At 40.7% G+C, this 24276-nt stretch overlaps 1 protein-coding gene across 1 annotated transcript in view; it reads right to left on the reverse strand.

Annotated features, from left to right (window-relative positions):
* Window positions 1-2727: 2727 nt before the first annotated feature.
* Window positions 2728-24276, reverse strand: part of LOC116802422 — a 32670-nt gene continuing 11121 nt past the window's right edge. The window contains exons 2-3 of the mRNA XM_032726903.1: window positions 3167-3260; window positions 2728-3080 (exon numbers count right to left, since the gene is read on the reverse strand). Coding sequence (XP_032582794.1) covers window positions 3256-3260 — 5 coding nt within the window. The 3' untranslated portion in view covers window positions 2728-3080; window positions 3167-3255. The remainder of the gene's footprint in view (window positions 3081-3166; window positions 3261-24276) is intronic.

Genomic DNA, 24276 nt, shown 5'->3' on the forward strand with positions numbered 1-24276 from the left:
AGAAACATCTCAAAATAAAATTTTTAAAGAACTATCGAAAGAACAGGACCAAATTAATAAATTACAATACATTAATAGAATAATATATAATATAGATAGGCTTGTAAATCATTTTAATGATCTATCAGAGAGTATAATAATGGGTAAAATAAAAATAATACCTAAGCTAATACTAGATCCAAAAGAGATCATAAGAAAACAAAACATGAGATATACAAATTAATTAAACTAAATACATATAATACATAAAATAAAATAGTATTTGAAATTATGATACCTATATTCAAAAAACAAAATTATAAAATTGCTAGAATTATACCATTACCACTCAACAAAACATTTTTTATAATAGCGACTAAGTTTATAGCATACAACGACTATAAAATTGTACACCTTTCAAATGCCAACAAATCCATTTATGACATAGAAATCATTAAAACACTACCAACAAACGAATTATGTATCCAGAATCTACTAAAGAATAATCACAGTAATTGTGACATGCAGAATACAGGCATGGTCATAGATATATTTGAACCAGAAAAGGGATACATCTTCATCTGCCGAACTCCGTCTTCTGTTCGCAAATTGAAGGGTACGATACTCTGTATCGTCTTCCCCCTTTCTCTTTTACAAAATCTTCTCCGACCTTAGACTCCTCCTGCTCCTCCTGCTCCTTTGAATAGGTCTCCTCCATACTGGCTCCTTGATCAGGACAATCACGTTGGGCGCCAGATGTAACGAACTGATTTTCATTATTTCGCTCGCTACTGATTGTAGCGGCTAGCTCAGAGAGTTAGTGCGTTCGTCCCACCAAATTTATGATTTGTGCGATTGCCCGACCAAGGAAAAGCAATAGGTTCTTGATATAGTCGTTTATTATGCTATTTCTAATATAAGAAATAATTCTTCTAGAGAATTATGGAGATCTCGCTACTCCTGCTGCGCTCCTGTTGCAACGCCTTGCCTCCGTGGTACCGCTGGCTCCCTGACGTGGACGACGAGTCGGTCCGGTCGGTACTAGGATGTTATGGGGCACGGGTGTATCGTCCCGGGTGAGGCAACACTCGTCCTGGAACCACCTGTACCGACCACTGACTCCACTGTCCGCCTCGAACCCGCTACGTCGCAGTTGCCTCCTCTGGCAGAACCCCCGCCGGTCGGTCTGGGTTTAGGATGTTATGGGGTTAGGGTGTATCGTCCCGGGTGAGGCAACGCTCGTCCTGGAACCACCTGTACCCACCACTGACTCCACTGACCCTTACGGACACGTTGGGTTCTTTGCCTTAGCTTCCGAAGGTCCTTCCGCCGGCCGGAACGGATCTAGGATGTTATGGTGCAAGGTGTATCGTCCTTGGCGAGGCAACGCCCGTCCTAGGACCACCTGTGCTAGCCACTGACTCCAACGATCCTTACGACACGTCAGATCCTTCTCCTTCGCTCCCAGAATCGCCACTTGCTTTTGGCGATTCGTCCTTCTGAGTCCTTCGGGCTTCTTGCCGCCCGATGCTTGCACTGCTCCTTTTCTTCGCGTTCGCCCCCGTGTTCACACTTCCGATACCTTCGATTGACACTCCGACACTCGGCCACCTTCCGCCCGCGATCTCTCTGTCTCCTTCACTGTCCTACTCCTCCGCCTTCAAACCCCGTTCCGACTGCGCGCTGACCGCGCGACTCGCGCCGGTACTCTCCTCGACTATCCTCGCGTACGTACTCCTCGCGTATTCAGACTGACTGCCTCGAGCTGCACTTGCGCCGTCCCTTTATAGGCCGCGGGGATCCCGTTATTTCCCCTTTTGCGCACGGCCCGCTCGGGTACAAGGTCCAACAGTTGTACCGTTAGTTCACGGTGCATCCTCTTTGTGCACGCAGCGTTACCGGTCGACCTCTGTGCCCTTGGTCAACTCGAGTCCAAGGTCCAGAGCGGTACCGTAAGTTTGCGGTGCGTCTTCTTTGTGCCTGTCCGACATCCGCACCGTTACCGTTCGACCCCTGTGCCCTTGGCCCGCTCGAGTCCAAGACCTAACGGGGTACCGTTAATTAACGGTCTCTCCGCTTTGCCCTGACCGCCTTGCATCGCGGCTGTTGCTAGGCCACTCCCCTACACGAGATTTGTGGGGAGTTTTAAGACTCCTCACAACATTTAGAAGCAATAGAGACACATAAGAGGGTAATCATCGCAAGTAACACAACAACACAGCACACATCCATCCCTTATATGATAGTGGCAGTACTATCCATAGCAACAACCATTGTCTGGTAAGCACGAAGGCCTGTCACAATTTTTACACCAAATCCAGAACATCATGTACCCATGGTCGCGCTGGACATACCATCACTATGGCCATCGCTTCAATCTGGGGAAGGAGTTACCGACCCATCGGTACCACGCCTACACTCCCCACCGAAACCCCCACGATCGCTCCAAGTTCACTAACAATGTTATTGAACCGGGAAACATTGTATCCAATAAGCGAATGTCTCAACTGCAGACACATCCGCTTAGAAGCTACATCAGCAAGAATATGACTAGGTCAAAGCATTGGACAGTTGGCCGGCTGCAAAATTATGACGTAAACAAATTGTGCTAGCTAAGATATATAAGACACAGACATTTTTCAGCATTCAACTCACTTTTTATTCATCATTGCTAACGAACGGACGTGTATTGTCCAGTCATATTTTGTAAACTTAAAATAAAAATATCACAAACGAAATAAAGTGCTGCATAATTGAAGAAGGCAATCGGAAATTTGACTAGAGGAGCAATACATAACTGGATATTGCAACTATCTACGTCACCTGGGCCACGATTGACAGAACCAAGAGGACTCCCGCTCTTATGGTGACTCGCGCACAACCGGCGGCTTTCCTGCACATGCAGGTTTTTTACTGGGTGTTTGTATGTGCCACGACTCCAGCGTGGAGCTTTTGTTCGCACGAGCTCACCGAAAATAACAGACAGAACGTGGCCCCTGGGGACAGTTCTTGACGGTGCGGACTTCTCCATTACACTCCACCACTTTATCCTCTAGCTTCAACACCAAAGAACAGCGATCTTGTTGCAGGCTATTTTAACCCTGGGGAATTTTATAACAAGGTGCAACATGTTAGGGGATTGTAAAACTTTTACAGACGCAACGGACAAAATATCCCAAGCACTCACCAGATCTGCATAGTCCAAAATACTTGGACTAACTATGTAAATTTCTGCGACTATTATGGCCAACATGAGATTCTGCAATTCCATGATAATTATTCTGTAACGATATATTACGATATCAGTGACATGTGCGGATGTTGCGGCTAGGAGACAGAGCAGAAGCGTTGGTAACAACCTGTTATTTGTGTGTTTTGATTAATACGTATTCGGAAAGGAGTTGCCTTCTGCTAATTATAGTAAATAAAGGATGTAAAAGCAATTATACTAAGAAATCTAATAAAAATTTGCCAAGTGGATATGAATAATCAAAGGTAATAAAACTTATGCCAAGTGGCTACAAGAAATGAAAAATATAAAAAGTTCCGAGTAAACCGCAAGCAGGGGTGGTTTGAGACCCTCTATGGTCCTCGACGGAATCGGCTGTTCCATAAAAAATTTCGAAAAATTGTCTATGCAGGTAAGGAAGTATTTCTTATCCGTCGAGAAAATCTCGATGTGCAATATTTCCCCTACATAGGTTGGGACTGGTGTCTCGCTGTGCTCCTGTTTTCTCGGATGTGACAGACATTTCGTCTGTGGAGCAAGTTTGTAAGATATCGGCTATCTCGCTAATTTTGTCATCTTTTGGAAGTAGTACTCGGAGAGTACCTGCTTCACGTTTTCTTAGGCCGACCTGTGAGCTCTGTTGTGCTCAGCGGTGAGAATTTCTTTTCTTTCCTCGACCGCGAAAATGTCGGTGACCCTATTCTTACAGTGCCAAAACTTTGTGGCTGGGAATTTCCGAACGTCAATGGGATCCTGCGTGTTTCGTCGAGCCACTCTGTCGCTTCTTGGGGCAGAGTGCACCTGTGTCCGGTGCTGGCTAGCAAAGTGCGGCTTCTTCCCGGCACTTCCCTGTGAGTTAGCTTGTGGAGGGGCCTGTTGGCGCTCCTGCACTTTTGGATATTGTCTTCGGTCACTGGCTTCTTGCAAACGAAGTTGCTTGCACAGGACGTGTCGTACGACATAGTGGCTTTGGTAAGCAAGGTGTGCTTTAGCTCTTTGCGAGGTCGGATGCAATTTTTTGACGCGCCGGTGTCTAAAAGGAAATTCTTTGTTACCCATGCTACTCTTCGTCGAAAAAAATTGACGTAGTCAGAATCAAACTCGGCTATGGCATCGTCGTCTATTTTCGATTCCGCTTAGGAGGAGGTGGCGTCAAATGCTCCTATCTTTTCTTCCGCATCCTGCGTAATGAAGTTAATTTTTTGCTGATTCCTCACGGCGCCTGTGCGCTCAGAGGTGGCTGGTCTTATATTCTGGTAGCCATTTGCCTGGGTCGGCTGCAGCAATTTAGAAAATAAGGGATCGTCCTCCATAGGCTCTGGTGTGCCATTGTTTTGGTAATTTTTGACATTTTGCGGGTCGGCCTTATGCTGCCTATTGAAATACGGATGTTTGGTATTATAAGGTGGTGGGTCATGGGGGTCGTACTTGTCAAGTTGACGACCCTGCGCTTTTGCAGTAGGTTTGTGATCTTTGTCTTCCTGACATTTTACAAAACTGGCTGCAAAAACGTACCTCTCATGGTTAGATTCCACTTCGTGCGCTAAAGCCTGACATGTCTAAAGACGGCATGTCTTTCGGCTTTGCCGCGAATAGCACTTCAGTGAGGTTGCGTTTAAGTCCCGAGATGAAAATACGCAATGCGTCCTCTCGGAATTTTTCACACAATATTTTTGCCGTCGATGGATCGTGAGACATATGAGCTTTATTTGTGAGTAAGGTGAGTTTTTTCTCGACCTCATCAGGGTCATGTTTTTTCCCTGTCTAAAGTGCTCATGTCTGGCTTAATCACGTGCATTAGACGCTTGTTACTGTAAGTGAAATCGAGCCGATAGCATCGAAATTCAGTACAGTGCCAAACGAGGATAAAACGTTATCGGCCCCGCCCCTAATGGCGAGAGGTGCCGTTGAAAATTTTAAATATGCAATATGCAGCTATCGCCGCTTGTCGCAACGAAACATATGATTCCTGTGACCCCGAGAATTCAGGCAAATATTTACCGGCTTCTAAAGTCACGCTACATGGAGAATTATTAGTTATATCTATAGGTTCGTGGTTGGCTCAGCCACGGCTGGGGTGGGCACGACATGTGCTGCTGCCGACTCGCTGGCCAGCTCCTGACTTTTCTGACGCATTTCATTTTGTGCGAGTTCGTTTTTGGCGGCCTCCTCCGCTAAAGTATTGGCCACAATTGCCGTGATAACATATTAGACTTAAATGGCTCCAAGTGTAAAGTTATGACCTTTTGTCGTGCCAACCCAATACGCACGACTTACACTCTAAGTGGGTGCTCTCTGGACAGAATAACACGAGTTGATGATCTTGGTGTTCTTCTGAACCCAAAACTAAAATTTTCTGACCATATTTCGTCTATTGTCAATAAGGCCAGGGGTGTTCTTGGTTTTATAAAAAGGTGGTCTAAGGAATTTGATGACCCCTACTTGACTAAAACCCTATTTATTTCGTTAGTCCGTCCGATTCTCGAGTACGGATCACCTGTTTGGAGTCCACAATACGCAGTCCACTCGGACCGCATTGAATCGGTCCAAAAAAACTTCTTACTTTTTGCCTTGCGGCGCCTAAATTGGGATGCAAACCGTATATTACCTCCGTATTCCAGTAGACTACTTTTAATTAATTTACCGTCCCTAGCTAAACGTAGAACTATGCTTGGAACAGTAAGCTTATTCGTGGGGATGTTGAGAGTCCCGACTTGATTAGTCGGCTTAACTTCTCGGTTCCAAGTAGATTCATTAAAAACTATATACCCCTTATCTTAAATCATTCTAGATCTAATTATGAGTTGCATGACCCTTACAGAGTCTTGTGTTCTGACTATAATAGACTTTATCCTATTATCTGTAATCTTGACTCTCTGTCGCTATTAAAGCAATCGATTTTATCTTATCTATTACATAATTAGATCCTACTAACACTATTATTTAACATAGTTATCTGACATTATATTCATTTCCTCGTTCCTGTTCTCTTTTTTATATAGCGTCTATATCTTCTCGCGAATCGAGACGTACGATACACGGCAGCGCCTCTCGGTCGGTTGGGCGGGAGGTGTGGCCGTGGGATCCGTGCGAAAAAAAAAAAGTATTTAGAACGAACTGACTTAAAAGCTAGATAATCTTCATAGTGGTCTCTGCCAGCATGCAGAGCTTGCCGGTCAAAGCTTTAGACCAAACGCTGTATCAGCAATTTGACCGAGGCTTGCCATCGGACGATCGGTGAAGCCGTGGTCCAGTTTACTTAGTTAACTTGTATATCTTCTCTACATATTATACGACGATAGTCGCAATGATTGGCAGCCACCCAAATTTGTCGATACATTTTAACAATATCTGCAGAAAACATGTACATTCTGAAACGTATACAAATGGTAAACATGTTTCTCATGATACTGGGTCCAATATGCAGAGCATCGTTTAGAGAGCTTCCATTTGTGTCCTCAAAGGAGCCGTCAAAGACTACCCTAAGTTTTTGCGTAATCACAGGGTGATGTGGCAAGTAAAAGCTGCATTTGTGGTCCGTTTTATTCGGGCGACAGCTTTCGCAAGTGGCCAAGATTCAAATAGTCAAGCATTAACTTAACCTTCTGTGCATGCAGATGGATGTTTTGTTTAAGACGGCGTTCTACACCTCCGAATCGGGCCAGTGCTACTTGTAAGGGGTCTGAGAACTGTTGGTCGAAGCATTCAAATGCATAATGTTTTAGCCACGTAGGAAATTCAACATTGGCTGAAATATTCAACAAGTGTCTGGTTACATAAAAGTTCAATGAGAACGATTATAATAACAAGAATAAATATAAGCACAAAAATCCAAGTGGCACTTATGTGGTAAATCAATGGATCCACAGTGCATAGTCGAGGTTCTCATACGTGAGCTTGGTGAAGTGAATCGCGTCAAACGGTGTGAAAGATCGACTCAAACGGCTTGCCGACAGCCAAGTTCGTGTTCAAGTACAGCTCAATAGCGAAGATCCACTGGCGTGTTTAGCTGTTGGGCTGATGTCAAACAAGTTGCGCTAATTGTTCAAAGCGAACAATTGCTTCAGCGGCACTCGTGGCGTGGTTGGCCCTCTCCATACCAGATGTTGTTGCAGATTGATTTAGCCGGCGGCTTTTATTCAAATCGGCTTTTGATCAAATTAACAACAACCAACATATAAACAAAATATAATAGATTGCATAAATAAATAAATAAAAAAATAGAATAATTTTTTTGTATCTCCCTCAGTACACATATACAAGTATACATATATTTATGCATATATAATTACAGTTACAGAAGGACTGTTTATCCATTAACAACAATAAAACACCCAACAACCAACATCTAATTAATGATGTACACACATTAATTAAGTACACATAAATACAACACACATTCAAGATTTAATTAATATATCTAAAATCAAAATCACACATTTTCACAAACACTGAATCAAGTATTCAAGGATTTCTCTAGAGTAAATGTCTAAGATTGCCAAACTAAAGAAACTTATTCCCGCTACTAGAAGTAGGAGTAAATAATTTCAACTATACTAGGAAAGAGTATCCTAAATACAATGGACATCGGGATGAAAGAGTTAATAGGAGACCAGACTTCGACAGAAATCTCATATCTAGGGATCAGCTAGCAAATCACGCCAGGCCTAGAGACTAACAGACCATTTAAAAAAATGAAGGCTATCATGCCAAGAGTAGAGGACAGAAAACAGTATGACAAGAACAATCAACACACGCGAAATTACGGAAATTCTGAACAACAAAGACAAACACCACTTACAAACTACAGATGAACAAGAACTACACAATGTTGAGGACGGACATTTTCAACTAAAAGCCTCGTCGGACAGACAGGGTATTTAGAAAAATTTAAGGCCGGAAGCCCATTACTTTACATACTACTACTACTACTGTCTAAATATGTGTTTAGACATAAGTAGGCAAACTATAAAGATGTTCTATTTATGGGCTGCAGTAAACATGTCACGGGACAGCATAAGTGGAAACTAGAGATAAGTACGATTGCAGCGGCCTATTGCCGGAGTGTCAAGAGATATGATTAGCGCGGTCATAGGCCTCAAACATAGATTTAAGAATAAAACTCAGCTGCATTTACCAACGCAGACTGCGGCGTCTTACAAGCGCTGCATTATAAATATAGATTAGATGATAAGAAACTATGTAAGAATGAATAAAAGGCGATGCCCTCGCAGCAGGTTAGTCGGTTAGATTCAAACACCCGAATTGAACTCAATAAGTGTACGCACAACTGTATAGTGTGTACAACTACTACTACAAACTTCGATTCAAAGAGACCACTAAAACTCCTAGTAGACACGGGTGCTACTTCTTCTTTCATTAATCCACCCCTTATTGAGGAATATAACCAAGAGACGCTAGAAACATCAATTTTAATCACCACAGCCTTAGGCTCCCACAAAATAAATAAAATGACCAGAGTTAAATTATTCACGGAATACAACTGCTACGATACTTTTCCATTATTACTTTTCAAAATAACGATTTCGACGGCCTTATAGGAATGAACACATTGGATAAAATCCTAGGCACAAACATACCATGTAAGACATTAACTACACCTAATTTCACTATTAAATTACTTTATCAAGAAAAACGTAAAGCAGAATTATTCAGCATAGAAGAAGCATCTAAGAAATTGGTAATGCTACCCGTCACAATTAAGGAGGGTACATTTTTATGCGAAGACCAAATCATTTCTGAAAAAGTGTTTATTACCGGTGGTCTATATATGGCCCACAACTATTTTAGTTGTATGGAAGTAGTAAACAACTCTAATAAAGAAAAGAAATTTTGTATAGAAACCAAAATAAAGGTAAATCATTTTAACACAGACAAATTTCTTACATTAAATAACATCAAAGACTATGGTAATATAGACTTCGACACCAAGATAAGGACAAACAATAACTGAAGAAAATACTGCACTTAAAGGACTATTCAAACAATTCCCTAATATATTTTACAAAAAAAGGGACAACTTAAGGTTCACCAATGTAGTCAAACATCAGATTAAAACAACTGATCAAGTACCGGTACACAAAAGACCCTTCAGATACAGCACTTCAGAAAAGACAGAAATAAACGACCAAATTAATAAACTTCTAGAGCAAGACATAATTAGACACAGCCATTCACCCTGGAGCGCTCCAGTTTTCTTAGTTCCCTAGAAACTGGATGCCTCAAACTAAAAGAAGTGGAGACTAGTTTTAGATTTCAAGCAGTTAAATAACAAAACAATCAAAGATAGATACCACATGCCACAAATTAACGAAATCTTAGACAACCTAGGTAGAGCCCAGTATTTTTCGGCCGTAGACTTAGCAAATGCTTATCACCAAATTGAAGTGGAACCCATCGATAGAGCAAAGACAGCTTTTTTCGCTGTGGGCGGACATTTCGAGTTTATCCGAATGCCATTCGGCTTATACAACGTTCCAGCAACCTTCCAAAAGGTGATGGATAACGTTTTGGCGGAATTAAATGGCAAATTCTGTCTGATCTATCTGGACGATATAATAGTATTTTCAACCTCTTTCGGGGACAAATCAACCACTTAAATTCAATCTTCAAGAGACTCACTCGGGCAAACTTAAAACTTCAACCTGATAAGTCAGAGTTTCTCAAGAAAGAAATAGAATACCTTGGCCATATAGTGACTGAAAACGGCGTCAAGCCGAATCCAAAGAAGATCGAAACGATTAAAGCCTTCCCTATACCCAAGACCAAGAAAGAAATTATATCTTTCTTGGGGTTGTTAGGCTACTACAGAAGGTTTATCAGAGACTTTGCCAAGATCACGAAGCCACTAACTCTACAACTTAAAAAGAAATCGGACGTGACTATCGACGAAAATTACACTAAAACATTCGAATTATGCAAAACACTCTTATGCCCATTTTACAATATCTTTATTTCACTAAGCAATTCATCTTAAGAACCGATGCTAGTAATTTAGCAATAGGAGCAGTGTTGTCACAATGAATTATAGGGAATGATAGACCAATAGCATATGCTAGCAGAACATTGTCAGAATCCGAAAAACATTATGCCACCATAAAAAAGAACTACTGGCAATAGTATGGTCAGTAAAGTATTTTCGACTATACTTATTTGGAAACAAATTTTTGCTGATCACCAAACACAAACCTTTGGTCTGGTTAAAAAATTTAAAAGAACCCAATTCCATGCTAGTAAGATGGAACCTCCAACTCGTAGAACATGACTGTGAGGTCATTTACAAAAATGGCTCTCAAAACGTGGTTGCAGACGCATTAAGCAGAATTGTCATAGATCTCAACACGAATGAAACCAGACCAATCACTCTTGACACAGAAATTTTAAACTCAAACAAGCCAATTATGAGATTGCAATTCAAATCATATTAAAGAATGCGGATTGCGCAATCGACTCCTTGGAATTTAAAAACAAAATCAGACGAATAATTTCCAGACCTTTTTTCGATAATAAAACAATAATACTAAAAACGATTTTAAAGACAAATAAGACACACGCAATTTACACCACAGACACAATCTTCAAAAAATTACAAAAATTGTATACAACATATTTCGCCGCAAACAAATCTTATAAAATTATAAGATGCTCAGCCTTTTTAAAAGAACTTCAAACTATAGAAGAACAAACAGAATACATTTCTGATTACCACGTCAAAAATAATCATAGAGGAATCGACGAAACCCTTTATCACATCAAGCGACATGTATACTGCCCATGCTTGAAAGAGAAAATAACCTAGTTTATAAATAGATGTGACATTTGTCAGACCCTCAAATATGACAGACAACCTCAAAAATTAATATTTCAACTAACAGAGACACCAAACAAACCACTAGACATTGTACACATAGACTTTTATTCAATCAATAACAAGATCATTTTAACAGCATTGGACAAATTTTCGAAATTCGTTGAGGGCTACACCATTCCATCTCGAGATTCTATTAATATTAATAAGCACGTGATGTTTTATTTCAAGACCCATGGCATCCCAAAGACAATAGTGTACGATCAAGGCCCCGAATTTGCGGGAATTCACTTCAAAGAACTCTGCAACCAATTCGGAATAACCTTACACATAACTTCTTTTCAACAATCCAGTAGCAATGCCTACATTCCTCTACATTCCTCTCTGACAGATATCTAATAATTATAATTTTCGAAAAGAAAAAAGCCTTAAAGATCAATCTAGACCACGATTCAATTTTATAACGTATATTAACGCCATCCATTCAACCACAAAATTAACACCATATGAAGTTTTTACAGGACGAACCCACATTTTCGAACAGACCTACAAGGTCCGACAGTTTTAGAACCAAACTGTAGGCAGATGTCAAAGAAGAATTTGAAAAACAAAAATTAAATAAAATTCACAAACTAAATGTGGACACAGTAGTACCGAAACCGGTACAGGAGGGAGTCACTATGTTCAGAAAAGAAAATAGAAGGAATAAACGAACGCCTAGATTTACAAAACGTAAAATAGTTAGTGATTACGGAGTGACAGTTACTGCAACAAAAAACAGAAATTACACAAATCTAAAATTAAGAGAATTACTAGACGAGACAATATATAAAAACTATAAAAATAAATAATATCATCATTACAGATTATACATAACAGCAGATAAACTGAAAATACCCCCTAGCAAAAATAAAAGTGGGAGAAGCAAGGTGCATTAAAACGTATAGTTCAATGACCCACATAATAGAACTGACCGGATTGACAAATAACTTGAACGACCTTGCAGCAAACTTACAAAACTTATCAGAAGAGGACTTAAACGATTCGATAACACCCCTACAAAGGAAAATAGAACAAATAAGGAATAAGATTCAGTCCTTGACCTCGAACCAAAGAAAAAAAAGAGGGTTAATAGACGGTCTGGGTAGTGTTATTAAGAAAGTAACTGGAAACATGGATGCGGAAGACGCATCGACAATGGACACTAAATTTAAAAGAGTTTTTGAAAATGAAGAAAGTATTAACAAAAACCTTTGGCAACAGATAACTAACACCAATGACATAATTGTACATTTTAACAATATGTCTATCCATTTCAACAAAGAACAGGAAAAAATTGAGGAATACATAAACAACTTTAAAAATAGTATATCTAAAGAATTAAGACTAGAAGATAGGAAAATTAAAATCCTACAAATACTAAATATAATAAGTAATAATATAGACATTTTACAGACCCACAGACAAGAGATAGCTGAAAGCATGTTGGCTAAATTCAACATAATTCCAAATTTCATTTTGCCCTTAGAAGAACTAAGAGATATAGCACAAATCTTTAAATATCAAAATTTATCGATTAGTTCAGAAGTCCATATTTACAGACTACTCAACATTGAGACAGAATCCAAACAAACACAAATCATTTTTCACATAAAAATTCCTATATTTGATAAACACACTTACACACTCTCACACCTGGGTATGTGCGCGCGCGCGAAGTGCATTGAATTGGCGCTCCTGGAAAATCTCGAAATTTTCCGGGTCGCGCCGGCCCATCAGTGACAGGAGCGGCTGTCCCCAACGCACGAAGGTTGGGCCGTACTCACCAGCAGTAGGCACAGCTCCAAGGGTCCAGGGATCGCCCGCCGTCGACGATCTTCAGGGCCATGGGGCAGGACAGGGTGAGAGCAGGAAACAACTTTCTCTTCACTATTTTCTCTTCCTTCCGTGTTGTTGTGGTGGCTGCCAAGTGCCAGTCACGCCAGCTGATCACGCAGCCAGCTGGGATAGCAGTGCTGGTAAACGGCAAAAGCTCCCAGGTCTGGCAGCGCTGGTCGGCTGCACGAGCCCCCTGGCATAGGTGGCGCTTTCTACTTCACTCTACTTTCTACTGTCTACTTTCACTCACTGACAAAAGCTAGCAGCTACGGAAGTCACCAAACGATCTGTCCTCCGGGCGTAGCATACATATATGGGCGACCAACGGTTATCATTGGCAATATCCCATGGAATCCCGGAGACAGACCCATGAAACGAGAAGGAGAGGCAGAAGATGAGTGTAAAAAGTCAAGGAGCAGACCAATAGATGTGCAATATTTCCCCTACATAGGTTGGGACTGGTGTCTCGCTGTGCTCCTGTTTTCTCGGATGTGACAGACATTTCGTCTGTGGAGCAAGTTTGTAAGATATCGGCTATCTCGCTAATTTTGTCATCTTTTGGAAGTAGTACTCGGAGAGTACCTGCTTCACGTTTTCTTAGGCCGACCTGTGAGCTCTGTTGTGCTCAGCGGTGAGAATTTCTTTTCTTTCCTCGACCGCGAAAATGTCGGTGACCCTATTCTTACAGTGCCAAAACTTTGTGGCTGGGAATTTCCGAACGTCAATGGGATCCTGCGTGTTTCGTCGAGCCACTCTGTCGCTTCTTGGGGCAGAGTGCACCTGTGTCCGGTGCTGGCTAGCAAAGTGCGGCTTCTTCCCGGCACTTCCCTGTGAGTTAGCTTGTGGAGGGGCCTGTTGGCGCTCCTGCACTTTTGGATATTGTCTTCGGTCACTGGCTTCTTGCAAACGAAGTTGCTTGCACAGGACGTGTCGTACGACATAGTGGCTTTGGTAAGCAAGGTGTGCTTTAGCTCTTTGCGAGGTCGGATGCAATTTTTTGACGCGCCGGTGTCTAAAAGGAAATTCTTTGTTACCCATGCTACTCTTCGTCGAAAAAAATTGACGTAGTCAGAATCAAACTCGGCTATGGCATCGTCGTCTATTTTCGATTCCGCTTAGGAGGAGGTGGCGTCAAATGCTCCTATCTTTTCTTCCGCATCCTGCGTAATGAAGTTAATTTTTTGCTGATTCCTCACGGCGCCTGTGCGCTCAGAGGTGGCTGGTCTTATATTCTGGTAGCCTGGGTCGGCTGCAGCAATTTAGAAAATAAGGGATCGTCCTCCATAGGCTCTGGTGTGCCATTGTTTTGGTAATTTTTGACATTTTGCGGGTCGGCCTTATGCTGCCTATTGAAATACGGATGTTTGGTATTATAAGGTGGTGGGTCATGGGGGTCGTACTTGTCAAGTTGACGACCCTGCGCTTTTGCAGTAGGTTTGTGATCTTTGTCTTCCTGACATTTTACAAAACTGGCTGCAAAAACGTACCTCTCATGGTTAGATTCCACTTCGTGCGCTAAAGCCTGACATGTCTAAAGACGGCATGTCTTTCGGCTTTGCCGCGAATAGCACTTCAGTGAGGTTGCGTTTAAGTCCCGAGATGAAAATACGCAATGCGTCCTCTCGGAATTTTTCACACAATATTTTTGCCGTCGATGGATCGTGAGACATATGAGCTTTATTTGTGAGTAAGGTGAGTTTTTTCTCGACCTCATCAGGGTCATGTTTTTTCCCTGTCTAAAGTGCTCATGTCTGGCTTAATCACGTGCATTAGACGCTTGTTACTGTAAGTGAAATCGAGCCGATAGCATCGAAATTCAGTACAGTGCCAAACGAGGATAAAACGTTATCGGCCCCGCCCCTAATGGCGAGAGGTGCCGTTGAAAATTTTAAATATGCGATATGCAGCTATCGCCGCTTGTCGCAACGAAACATATGATTCCTGTGACCCCGAGAATTCAGGCAAATATTTACCGGCTTCTAAAGAGAATTATTAGTTATATCTATAGGTTCGTGGTTGGCTCAGCCACGGCTGGGGTGGGCACGACATGTGCTGCTGCCGACTCGCTGGCCAGCTCCTGACTTTTCTGACGCATTTCATTTTGTGCGAGTTCGTTTTTGGCGGCCTCCTCCGCTAAAGTATTGGCCACAATTGCCGTGATAACATATTAGACTTAAATGGCTCCAAGTGTAAAGTTATGACCTTTTGTCGTGCCAACCCAATACGCACGACTTACACTCTAAGTGGGTGCTCTCTGGACAGAATAACACGAGTTGATGATCTTGGTGTTCTTCTGAACCCAAAACTAAAATTTTCTGACCATATTTCGTCTATTGTCAATAAGGCCAGGGGTGTTCTTGGTTTTATAAAAAGGTGGTCTAAGGAATTTGATGACCCCTACTTGACTAAAACCCTATTTATTTCGTTAGTCCGTCCGATTCTCGAGTACGGATCACCTGTTTGGAGTCCACAATACGCAGTCCACTCGGACCGCATTGAATCGGTCCAAAAAAACTTCTTACTTTTTGCCTTGCGGCGCCTAAATTGGGATGCAAACCGTATATTACCTCCGTATTCCAGTAGACTACTTTTAATTAATTTACCGTCCCTAGCTAAACGTAGAACTATGCTTGGAACAGTAAGCTTATTCGTGGGGATGTTGAGAGTCCCGACTTGATTAGTCGGCTTAACTTCTCGGTTCCAAGTAGATTCATTAAAAACTATATACCCCTTATCTTAAATCATTCTAGATCTAATTATGAGTTGCATGACCCTTACAGAGTCTTGTGTTCTGACTATAATAGACTTTATCCTATTATCTGTAATCTTGACTCTCTGTCGCTATTAAAGCAATCGATTTTATCTTATCTATTACATAATTAGATCCTACTAACACTATTATTTAACATAGTTATCTGACATTATATTCATTTCCTCGTTCCTGTTCTCTTTTTTATATAGCGTCTATATCTTCTCGCGAATCGAGACGTACGATACACGGCAGCGCCCCTCGGTCGGTTGGGCGGGAGGTGTGGCCGTGGGATCCGTGCGAAAAAAAAAAAAGTATTTAGAACGAACTGACTTAAAAGCTAGATAAGCTTCATAGTGGTCTCTGCCAGCATGCAGAGCTTGCCGGTCAAAGCTTTAGACCAAACGCTGTATCAGCAATTTGACCAAGGCTTGCCATCGGACGATCGGTGAAGCCGTGGTCCAGTTTACTTAGTTAACTTGTATATCTTCTCTACATATTATACGACGATAGTCGCAATGATTGGCAGCCACCCAAATTTGTCGATACATTTTAACAATATCTGCAGAAAACATGTACATTCTGAAACGTATACAAATGGTAAACAAGTTTCTCATGAAACTGGGTCCAATATGCAGAGCATCGTTTAGAGAGCTTCCATTTGTGTCCTCAAAGGAGCCGTCAAAGACTACCCTAAGTTTTTGCGTAATCACAGGGTGATGTGGCAAGTAAAAGCTGCATTTGTGGTCCGTTTTATTCGGGCGACAGCTTTCGCAAGTGGCCAAGATTCAAATAGTCAAGCATTAACTTAACCTTCTGTGCATGCAGATGGATGTTTTGTTTAAGACGGCGTTCTACACCTCCGAATCGGGCCAGTGCTACTTGTAAGGGGTCTGAGAACTGTTGGTCGAAGCATTCAAATGCATAATGTTTTAGCCACGTAGGAAATTCAACATTGGCTGAAATATTCAACAAGTGTCTGGTTACATAAAAGTTCAATGAGAACGATTATAATAACAAGAATAAATATAAGCACAAAAATCCAAGTGGCACTTATGTGGTAAATCAATGGATCCACAGTGCATAGTCGAGGTTCTCATACGTGAGCTTGGTGAAGTGAATCGCGTCAAACGGTGTGAAAGATCGACTCAAACGGCTTGCCGACAGCCAAGTTCGTGTTCAAGTACAGCTCAATAGCGAAGATCCACTGGCGTGTTTAGCTGTTGGGCTGATGTCAAACAAGTTGCGCTAATTGTTCAAAGCGAACAATTGCTTGAGCGGCACTCGTGGCGTGGTTGGCCCTCTCCATACCAGATGTTGTTGCAGATTGATTTAGCCGGCGGCTTTTATTCAAATCGGCTTTTGATCAAATTAACAACAACCAACATATAAACAAAATATAATAGATTGCATAAATAAATAAATAAAAAAATAGAATAATTTTTTTGTATCTCCCTCAGTACACATATACAAGTATACATATATTTATGCATATATAATTACAGTTACAGAAGGACTGTTTATCCATTAACAACAATAAAACACCCAACAACCAACATCTAATTAATGATGTACACACATTAATTAAGTACACATAAATACAACACACATTCAAGATTTAATTAATATATCTAAAATCAAAATCACACATTTTCACAAACACTGAATCAAGTATTCAAGGATTTCTCTAGAGTAAATGTCTAAGATTGCCAAACTAAAGAAACTTATTCCCGCTACTAGAAGTAGGAGTAAATAATTTCAACTATACTAGGAAAGAGTATCCTAAATACAATGGACATCGGGATGAAAGAGTTAATAGGAGACCAGACTTCGACAGAAATCTCATATCTAGGGATCAGCTAGCAAATCACGCCAGGCCTAGAGACTAACAGACCATTTAAAAAAATGAAGGCTATCATGCCAAGAGTAGAGGACAGAAAACAGTATGACAAGAACAATCAACACACGCGAAATTACGGAAATTCTGAACAACAAAGACAAACACCACTTACAAACTACAGATGAACAAGAACTACACAATGTTGAGGACGGACATTTTCAACTAAAAGCCTCGTCGGACAGACAGGGTATTTAGAAAAATTTAAGGCCGGAAGCCCATTACTTTACATACTACTACTACTACTGTCTAAATATGTGTTTAGACATAAGTAGGCAAACTATAAAGATGTTCTATTTATGGGCTGCAGTAAACATGTCACGGGACAGCATAAGTGGAAACTAGAGATAAGTACGATTGCAGCGGCCTATTGCCGGAGTGTCAAGAGATATGATTAGCGCGGTCATAGGCCTCAAACATAGATTTAAGAATAAAACTCAGCTGCATTTACCAACGCAGACTGCGGCGTCTTACAAGCGCTGCATTATAAATATAGATTAGATGATAAGAAACTATGTAAGAATGAATAAAAGGCGATGCCCTCGCAGCAGGTTAGTCGGTTAGATTCAAACACCCGAATTGAACTCAATAAGTGTACGCACAACTGTATAGTGTGTACAACTACTACTACAAACTTCGATTCAAAGAGACCACTAAAACTCCTAGTAGACACGGGTGCTACTTCTTCTTTCATTAATCCACCCCTTATTGAGGAATATAACCAAGAGACGCTAGAAACATCAATTTTAATCACCACAGCCTTAGGCTCCCACAAAATAAATAAAATGACCAGAGTTAAATTATTCACGGAATACAACTGCTACGATACTTTTCCATTATTACTTTTCAAAATAACGATTTCGACGGCCTTATAGGAATGAACACATTGGATAAAATCCTAGGCACAAACATACCATGTAAGACATTAACTACACCCAATTTCACTATTAAATTACTTTATCAAGAAAAACGTAAAGCAGAATTATTCAGCATAGAAGAAGCATCTAAGAAATTGGTAATGCTACCCGTCACAATTAAGGAGGGTACATTTTTATGCGAAGACCAAATCATTTCTGAAAAAGTGTTTATTACCGGTGGTCTATATATGGCCCACAACTATTTTAGTTGTATGGAAGTAGTAAACAACTCTAATAAAGAAAAGAAATTTTGTATAGAAACCAAAATAAAGGTAAATCATTTTAACACAGACAAATTTCTTACATTAAATAACATCAAAGACTATGGTAATATAGACTTCGACACCAAGATAAGGACAAACAATAACTGAAGAAAATACTGCACTTAAAGGACTATTCAAACAATTCCCTAATATATTTTACAAAAAAAGGGACAACTTAAGGTTCACCAATGTAGTCAAACATCAGATTAAAACAACTGATCAAGTACCGGTACACAAAAGACCCTTCAGATACAGCACTTCAGAAAAGACAGAAATAAACGACCAAATTAATAAACTTCTAGAGCAAGACATAATTAGACACAGCCATTCACCCTGGAGCGCTCCAGTTTTCTTAGTTCCCTAGAAACTGGATGCCTCAAACTAAAAGAAGTGGAGACTAGTTTTAGATTTCAAGCAGTTAAATAACAAAACAATCAAAGATAGATACCACATGCCACAAATTAACGAAATCTTAGACAACCTAGGTAGAGCCCAGTATTTTTCGGCCGTAGACTTAGCAAATGCTTATCACCAAATTGAAGTGGAACCCATCGATAGAGCAAAGACAGCTTTTTCCGCTGTGGGCGGACATTTCGAGTTTATCCGAATGCCATTCGGCTTATACAACGTTCCAGCAACCTTCCAAAAGGTGATGGATAACGTTTTGGCGGAATTAAATGGCAAATTCTGTCTGATCTATCTGGACGATATAATAGTATTTTCAACCTCATTCGGGGACAAATCAACCACTTAAATTCAATCTTCAAGAGACTCACTCGGGCAAACTTAAAACTTCAACCTGATAAGTCAGAGTTTCTCAAGAAAGAAATAGAATACCTTGGCCATATAGTGACTGAAAACGGCGTCAAGCCGAATCCAAAGAAGATCGAAACGAATAAAGCCTTCCCTATACCCAAGACCAAGAAAGAAATTATATCTTTCTTGGGGTTGTTAGGCTACTACAGAAGGTTTATCAGAGACTTTGCCAAGATCACGAAGCCACTAACTCTACAACTTAAAAAGAAATCGGACGTGACTATCGACGAAAATTACACTAAAACATTCGAATTATGCAAAACACTCTTATGCCCATTTTACAATATCTTTATTTCACTAAGCAATTCATCTTAAGAACCGATGCTAGTAATTTAGCAATAGGAGCAGTGTTGTCACAATGAATTATAGGGAATGATAGACCAATAGCATATGCTAGCAGAACATTGTCAGAATCCGAAAAACATTATGCCACCATAAAAAAGAACTACTGGCAATAGTATGGTCAGTAAAGTATTTTCGACCATACTTATTTGGAAACAAATTTTTGCTGATCACCAAACACAAACCTTTGGTCTGGTTAAAAAATTTAAAAGAACCCAATTCCATGCTAGTAAGATGGAACCTCCAACTCGTAGAACATGACTGTGAGGTCATTTACAAAAATGGCTCTCAAAACGTGGTTGCAGACGCATTAAGCAGAATTGTCATAGATCTCAACACGAATGAAACCAGACCAATCACTCTTGACACAGAAATTTTAAACTCAAACAAGCCAATTATGAGATTGCAATTCAAATCATATTAAAGAATGCGGATTGCGCAATCGACTCCTTGGAATTTAAAAACAAAATCAGACGAATAATTTCCAGACCTTTTTTCGATAATAAAACAATAATACTAAAAACGGTTTTAAAGACAAATAAGACACACGCAATTTACACCACAGACACAATCTTCAAAAAATTACAAAAATTGTATACAACATATTTCGCCGCAAACAAATCTTATAAAATTATAAGATGCTCAGCCTTTTTAAAAGAACTTCAAACTATAGAAGAACAAACAGAATACATTTCTGATTACCACGTCAAAAATAATCATAGAGGAATCGACGAAACCCTTTATCACATCAAGCGACATGTATACTGCCCATGCTTGAAAGAGAAAATAACCTAGTTTATAAATAGATGTGACATTTGTCAGACCCTCAAATATGACAGACAACCTCAAAAATTAATATTTCAACTAACAGAGACACCAAACAAACCACTAGACATTGTACACATAGACTTTTATTCAATCAATAACAAGATCATTTTAACAGCATTGGACAAATTTTCGAAATTCGTTGAGGGCTACACCATTCCATCTCGAGATTCTATTAATATTAATAAGCACGTGATGTTTTATTTCAAGACCCATGGCATCCCAAAGACAATAGTGTACGATCAAGGCCCCGAATTTGCGGGAATTCACTTCAAAGAACTCTGCAACCAATTCGGAATAACCTTACACATAACTTCTTTTCAACAATCCAGTAGCAATGCCTACATTCCTCTACATTCCTCTCTGACAGATATCTAATAATTATAATTTTCGAAAAGAAAAAAGCCTTAAAGATCAATCTAGACCACGATTCAATTTTATAACGTATATTAACGCCATCCATTCAACCACAAAATTAACACCATATGAAGTTTTTACAGGACGAACCCACATTTTCGAACAGACCTACAAGGTCCGACAGTTTTAGAACCAAACTGTAGGCAGATGTCAAAGAAGAATTTGAAAAACAAAAATTAAATAAAATTCACAAACTAAATGTGGACACAGTAGTACCGAAACCGGTACAGGAGGGAGTCACTATGTTCAGAAAAGAAAATAGAAGGAATAAACGAACGCCTAGATTTACAAAACGTAAAATAGTTAGTGATTACGGAGTGACAGTTACTGCAACAAAAAACAGAAATTACACAAATCTAAAATTAAGAGAATTACTAGACGAGACAATATATAAAAACTATAAAAATAAATAATATCATCATTACAGATTATACATAACAGCAGATAAACTGAAAATACCCCCTAGCAAAAATAAAAGTGGGAGAAGCAAGGTGCATTAAAACGTATAGTTCAATGACCCACATAATAGAACTGACCGGATTGACAAATAACTTGAACGACCTTGCAGCAAACTTACAAAACTTATCAGAAGAGGACTTAAACGATTCGATAACACCCCTACAAAGGAAAATAGAACAAATAAGGAATAAGATTCAGTCCTTGACCTCGAACCAAAGAAAAAAAAGAGGGTTAATAGACGGTCTGGGTAGTGTTATTAAGAAAGTAACTGGAAACATGGATGCGGAAGACGCATCGACAATGGACACTAAATTCAAAAGAGTTTTTGAAAATGAAGAAAGTATTAACAAAAACCTTTGGCAACAGATAACTAACACCAATGACATAATTGTACATTTTAACAATATGTCTATCCATTTCAACAAAGAACAGGAAAAAATTGAGGAATACATAAACAACTTTAAAAATAGTATATCTAAAGAATTAAGACTAGAAGATAGGAAAATTAAAATCCTACAAATACTAAATATAATAAGTAATAATATAGACATTTTACAGACCCACAGACAAGAGATAGCTGAAAGCATGTTGGCTAAATTCAACATAATTCCAAATTTCATTTTGCCCTTAGAAGAACTAAGAGATATAGCACAAATCTTTAAATATCAAAATTTATCGATTAGTTCAGAAGTCCATATTTACAGACTACTCAACATTGAGACAGAATCCAAACAAACACAAATCATTTTTCACATAAAAATTCCTATATTTGATAAACACACTTACACACTCTCACACCTGGGTATGTGCGCGCGCGCGAAGTGCATTGAATTGGCGCTCCTGGAAAATCTCGAAATTTTCCGGGTCGCGCCGGCCCATCAGTGACAGGAGCGGCTGTCCCCAACGCACGAAGGTTGGGCCGTACTCACCAGCAGTAGGCACAGCTCCAAGGGTCCAGGGATCGCCCGCCGTCGACGATCTTCAGGGCCATGGGGCAGGACAGGGTGAGAGCAGGAAACAACTTTCTCTTCACTATTTTCTCTTCCTTCCGTGTTGTTGTGGTGGCTGCCAAGTGCCAGTCACGCCAGCTGATCACGCAGCCAGCTGGGATAGCAGTGCTGGTAAACGGCAAAAGCTCCCAGGTCTGGCAGCGCTGGTCGGCTGCACGAGCCCCCTGGCATAGGTGGCGCTTTCTACTCAGTGCACTCACTGACAAAAGCTAGCAGCTACGGAAGTCACCAAACGATCTGTCCTCCGGGCGTAGCATACATATATGGGCGACCAACGGTTATCATTGGCAATATCCCATGGAATCCCGGAGACAGACCCATGAAACGAGAAGGAGAGGCAGAAGATGAGTGTAAAAAGTCAAGGAGCAGACCAATAGCCTTCTGACGAAGGTCAACCATAACGGGGTGAGGAGCATTAATCTGGCAATGAAGAACTCATTCGCCAGATTGAAGGAGCTCAAATTAAAGCTGCGCACTAGGCTGCCGGAAGCGGAGAAAACGCAGGTCGGACGTACGGCAAAAGCAGATGCTAGTCAACAGACCACCCCCAAGCTCCCATCCGGCCTCGATGAACCGTGCAACGTTAAGGGTAGCCCTAAGCCAAAGGATCGCACGGCGCTGTCTGCGAAGAGAGCCCAGCGACCCGACCACCAGAAGGCTGCGGGACCCAAGCGCCTACCAAGGGCTCCGCCCCAAGCCACTGTAGCGGGAAAGAAGCCGCAGCCAAGATTGCAGCAACCGCCTGGACCCCGCAAGAAGAGACCGCCGAGGGAGAGACCAGATGCGCTGGTTATCACCCCCTCAGCTGGCTTACCTTACAGCGAAGTGCTGTCCCTGGTCACAAGAGGGCAGGACGCTAGGCTCAGGACCATCGGGGAGAACGTAGCAAGGGTGAAGAGGACGGCCAAAGGCGAACTGCTCCTCGAGCTACGTGCCTCAGCCCAAGACCTGACGCAGAAGCTCAAGATGGACATGGGAGCGGTGCTGGGAGACCGCGCCAGCCTTCGCGCGTTAACACAATCCAAGGTATTCGTGATTCGTGACCTCGACGAGCTCACTTCGGAAGACGAGTTGAAGAGTGCCTTGCTAGTAATTTAGCAATAGGAGCAGTGTTGTCACAATGAATTATAGGGAATGATAGACCAATAGCATATGCTAGCAGAACATTGTCAGAATCCGAAAAACATTATGCCACCATAAAAAAGAACTACTGGCAATAGTATGGTCAGTAAAGTATTTTCGACCATACTTATTTGGAAACAAATTTTTGCTGATCACCAAACACAAACCTTTGGTCTGGTTAAAAAATTTAAAAGAACCCAATTCCATGCTAGTAAGATGGAACCTCCAACTCGTAGAACATGACTGTGAGGTCATTTACAAAAATGGCTCTCAAAACGTGGTTGCAGACGCATTAAGCAGAATTGTCATAGATCTCAACACGAATGAAACCAGACCAATCACTCTTGACACAGAAATTTTAAACTCAAACAAGCCAATTATGAGATTGCAATTCAAATCATATTAAAGAATGCGGATTGCGCAATCGACTCCTTGGAATTTAAAAACAAAATCAGACGAATAATTTCCAGACCTTTTTTCGATAATAAAACAATAATACTAAAAACGGTTTTAAAGACAAATAAGACACACGCAATTTACACCAC

The sequence above is a fragment of the Drosophila sechellia genome, unplaced genomic scaffold (genome assembly GCF_004382195.2).
Source record: "Drosophila sechellia strain sech25 unplaced genomic scaffold, ASM438219v1 2R_2, whole genome shotgun sequence".
Lineage (NCBI taxonomy): Eukaryota > Metazoa > Arthropoda > Insecta > Diptera > Drosophilidae > Drosophila > Drosophila sechellia.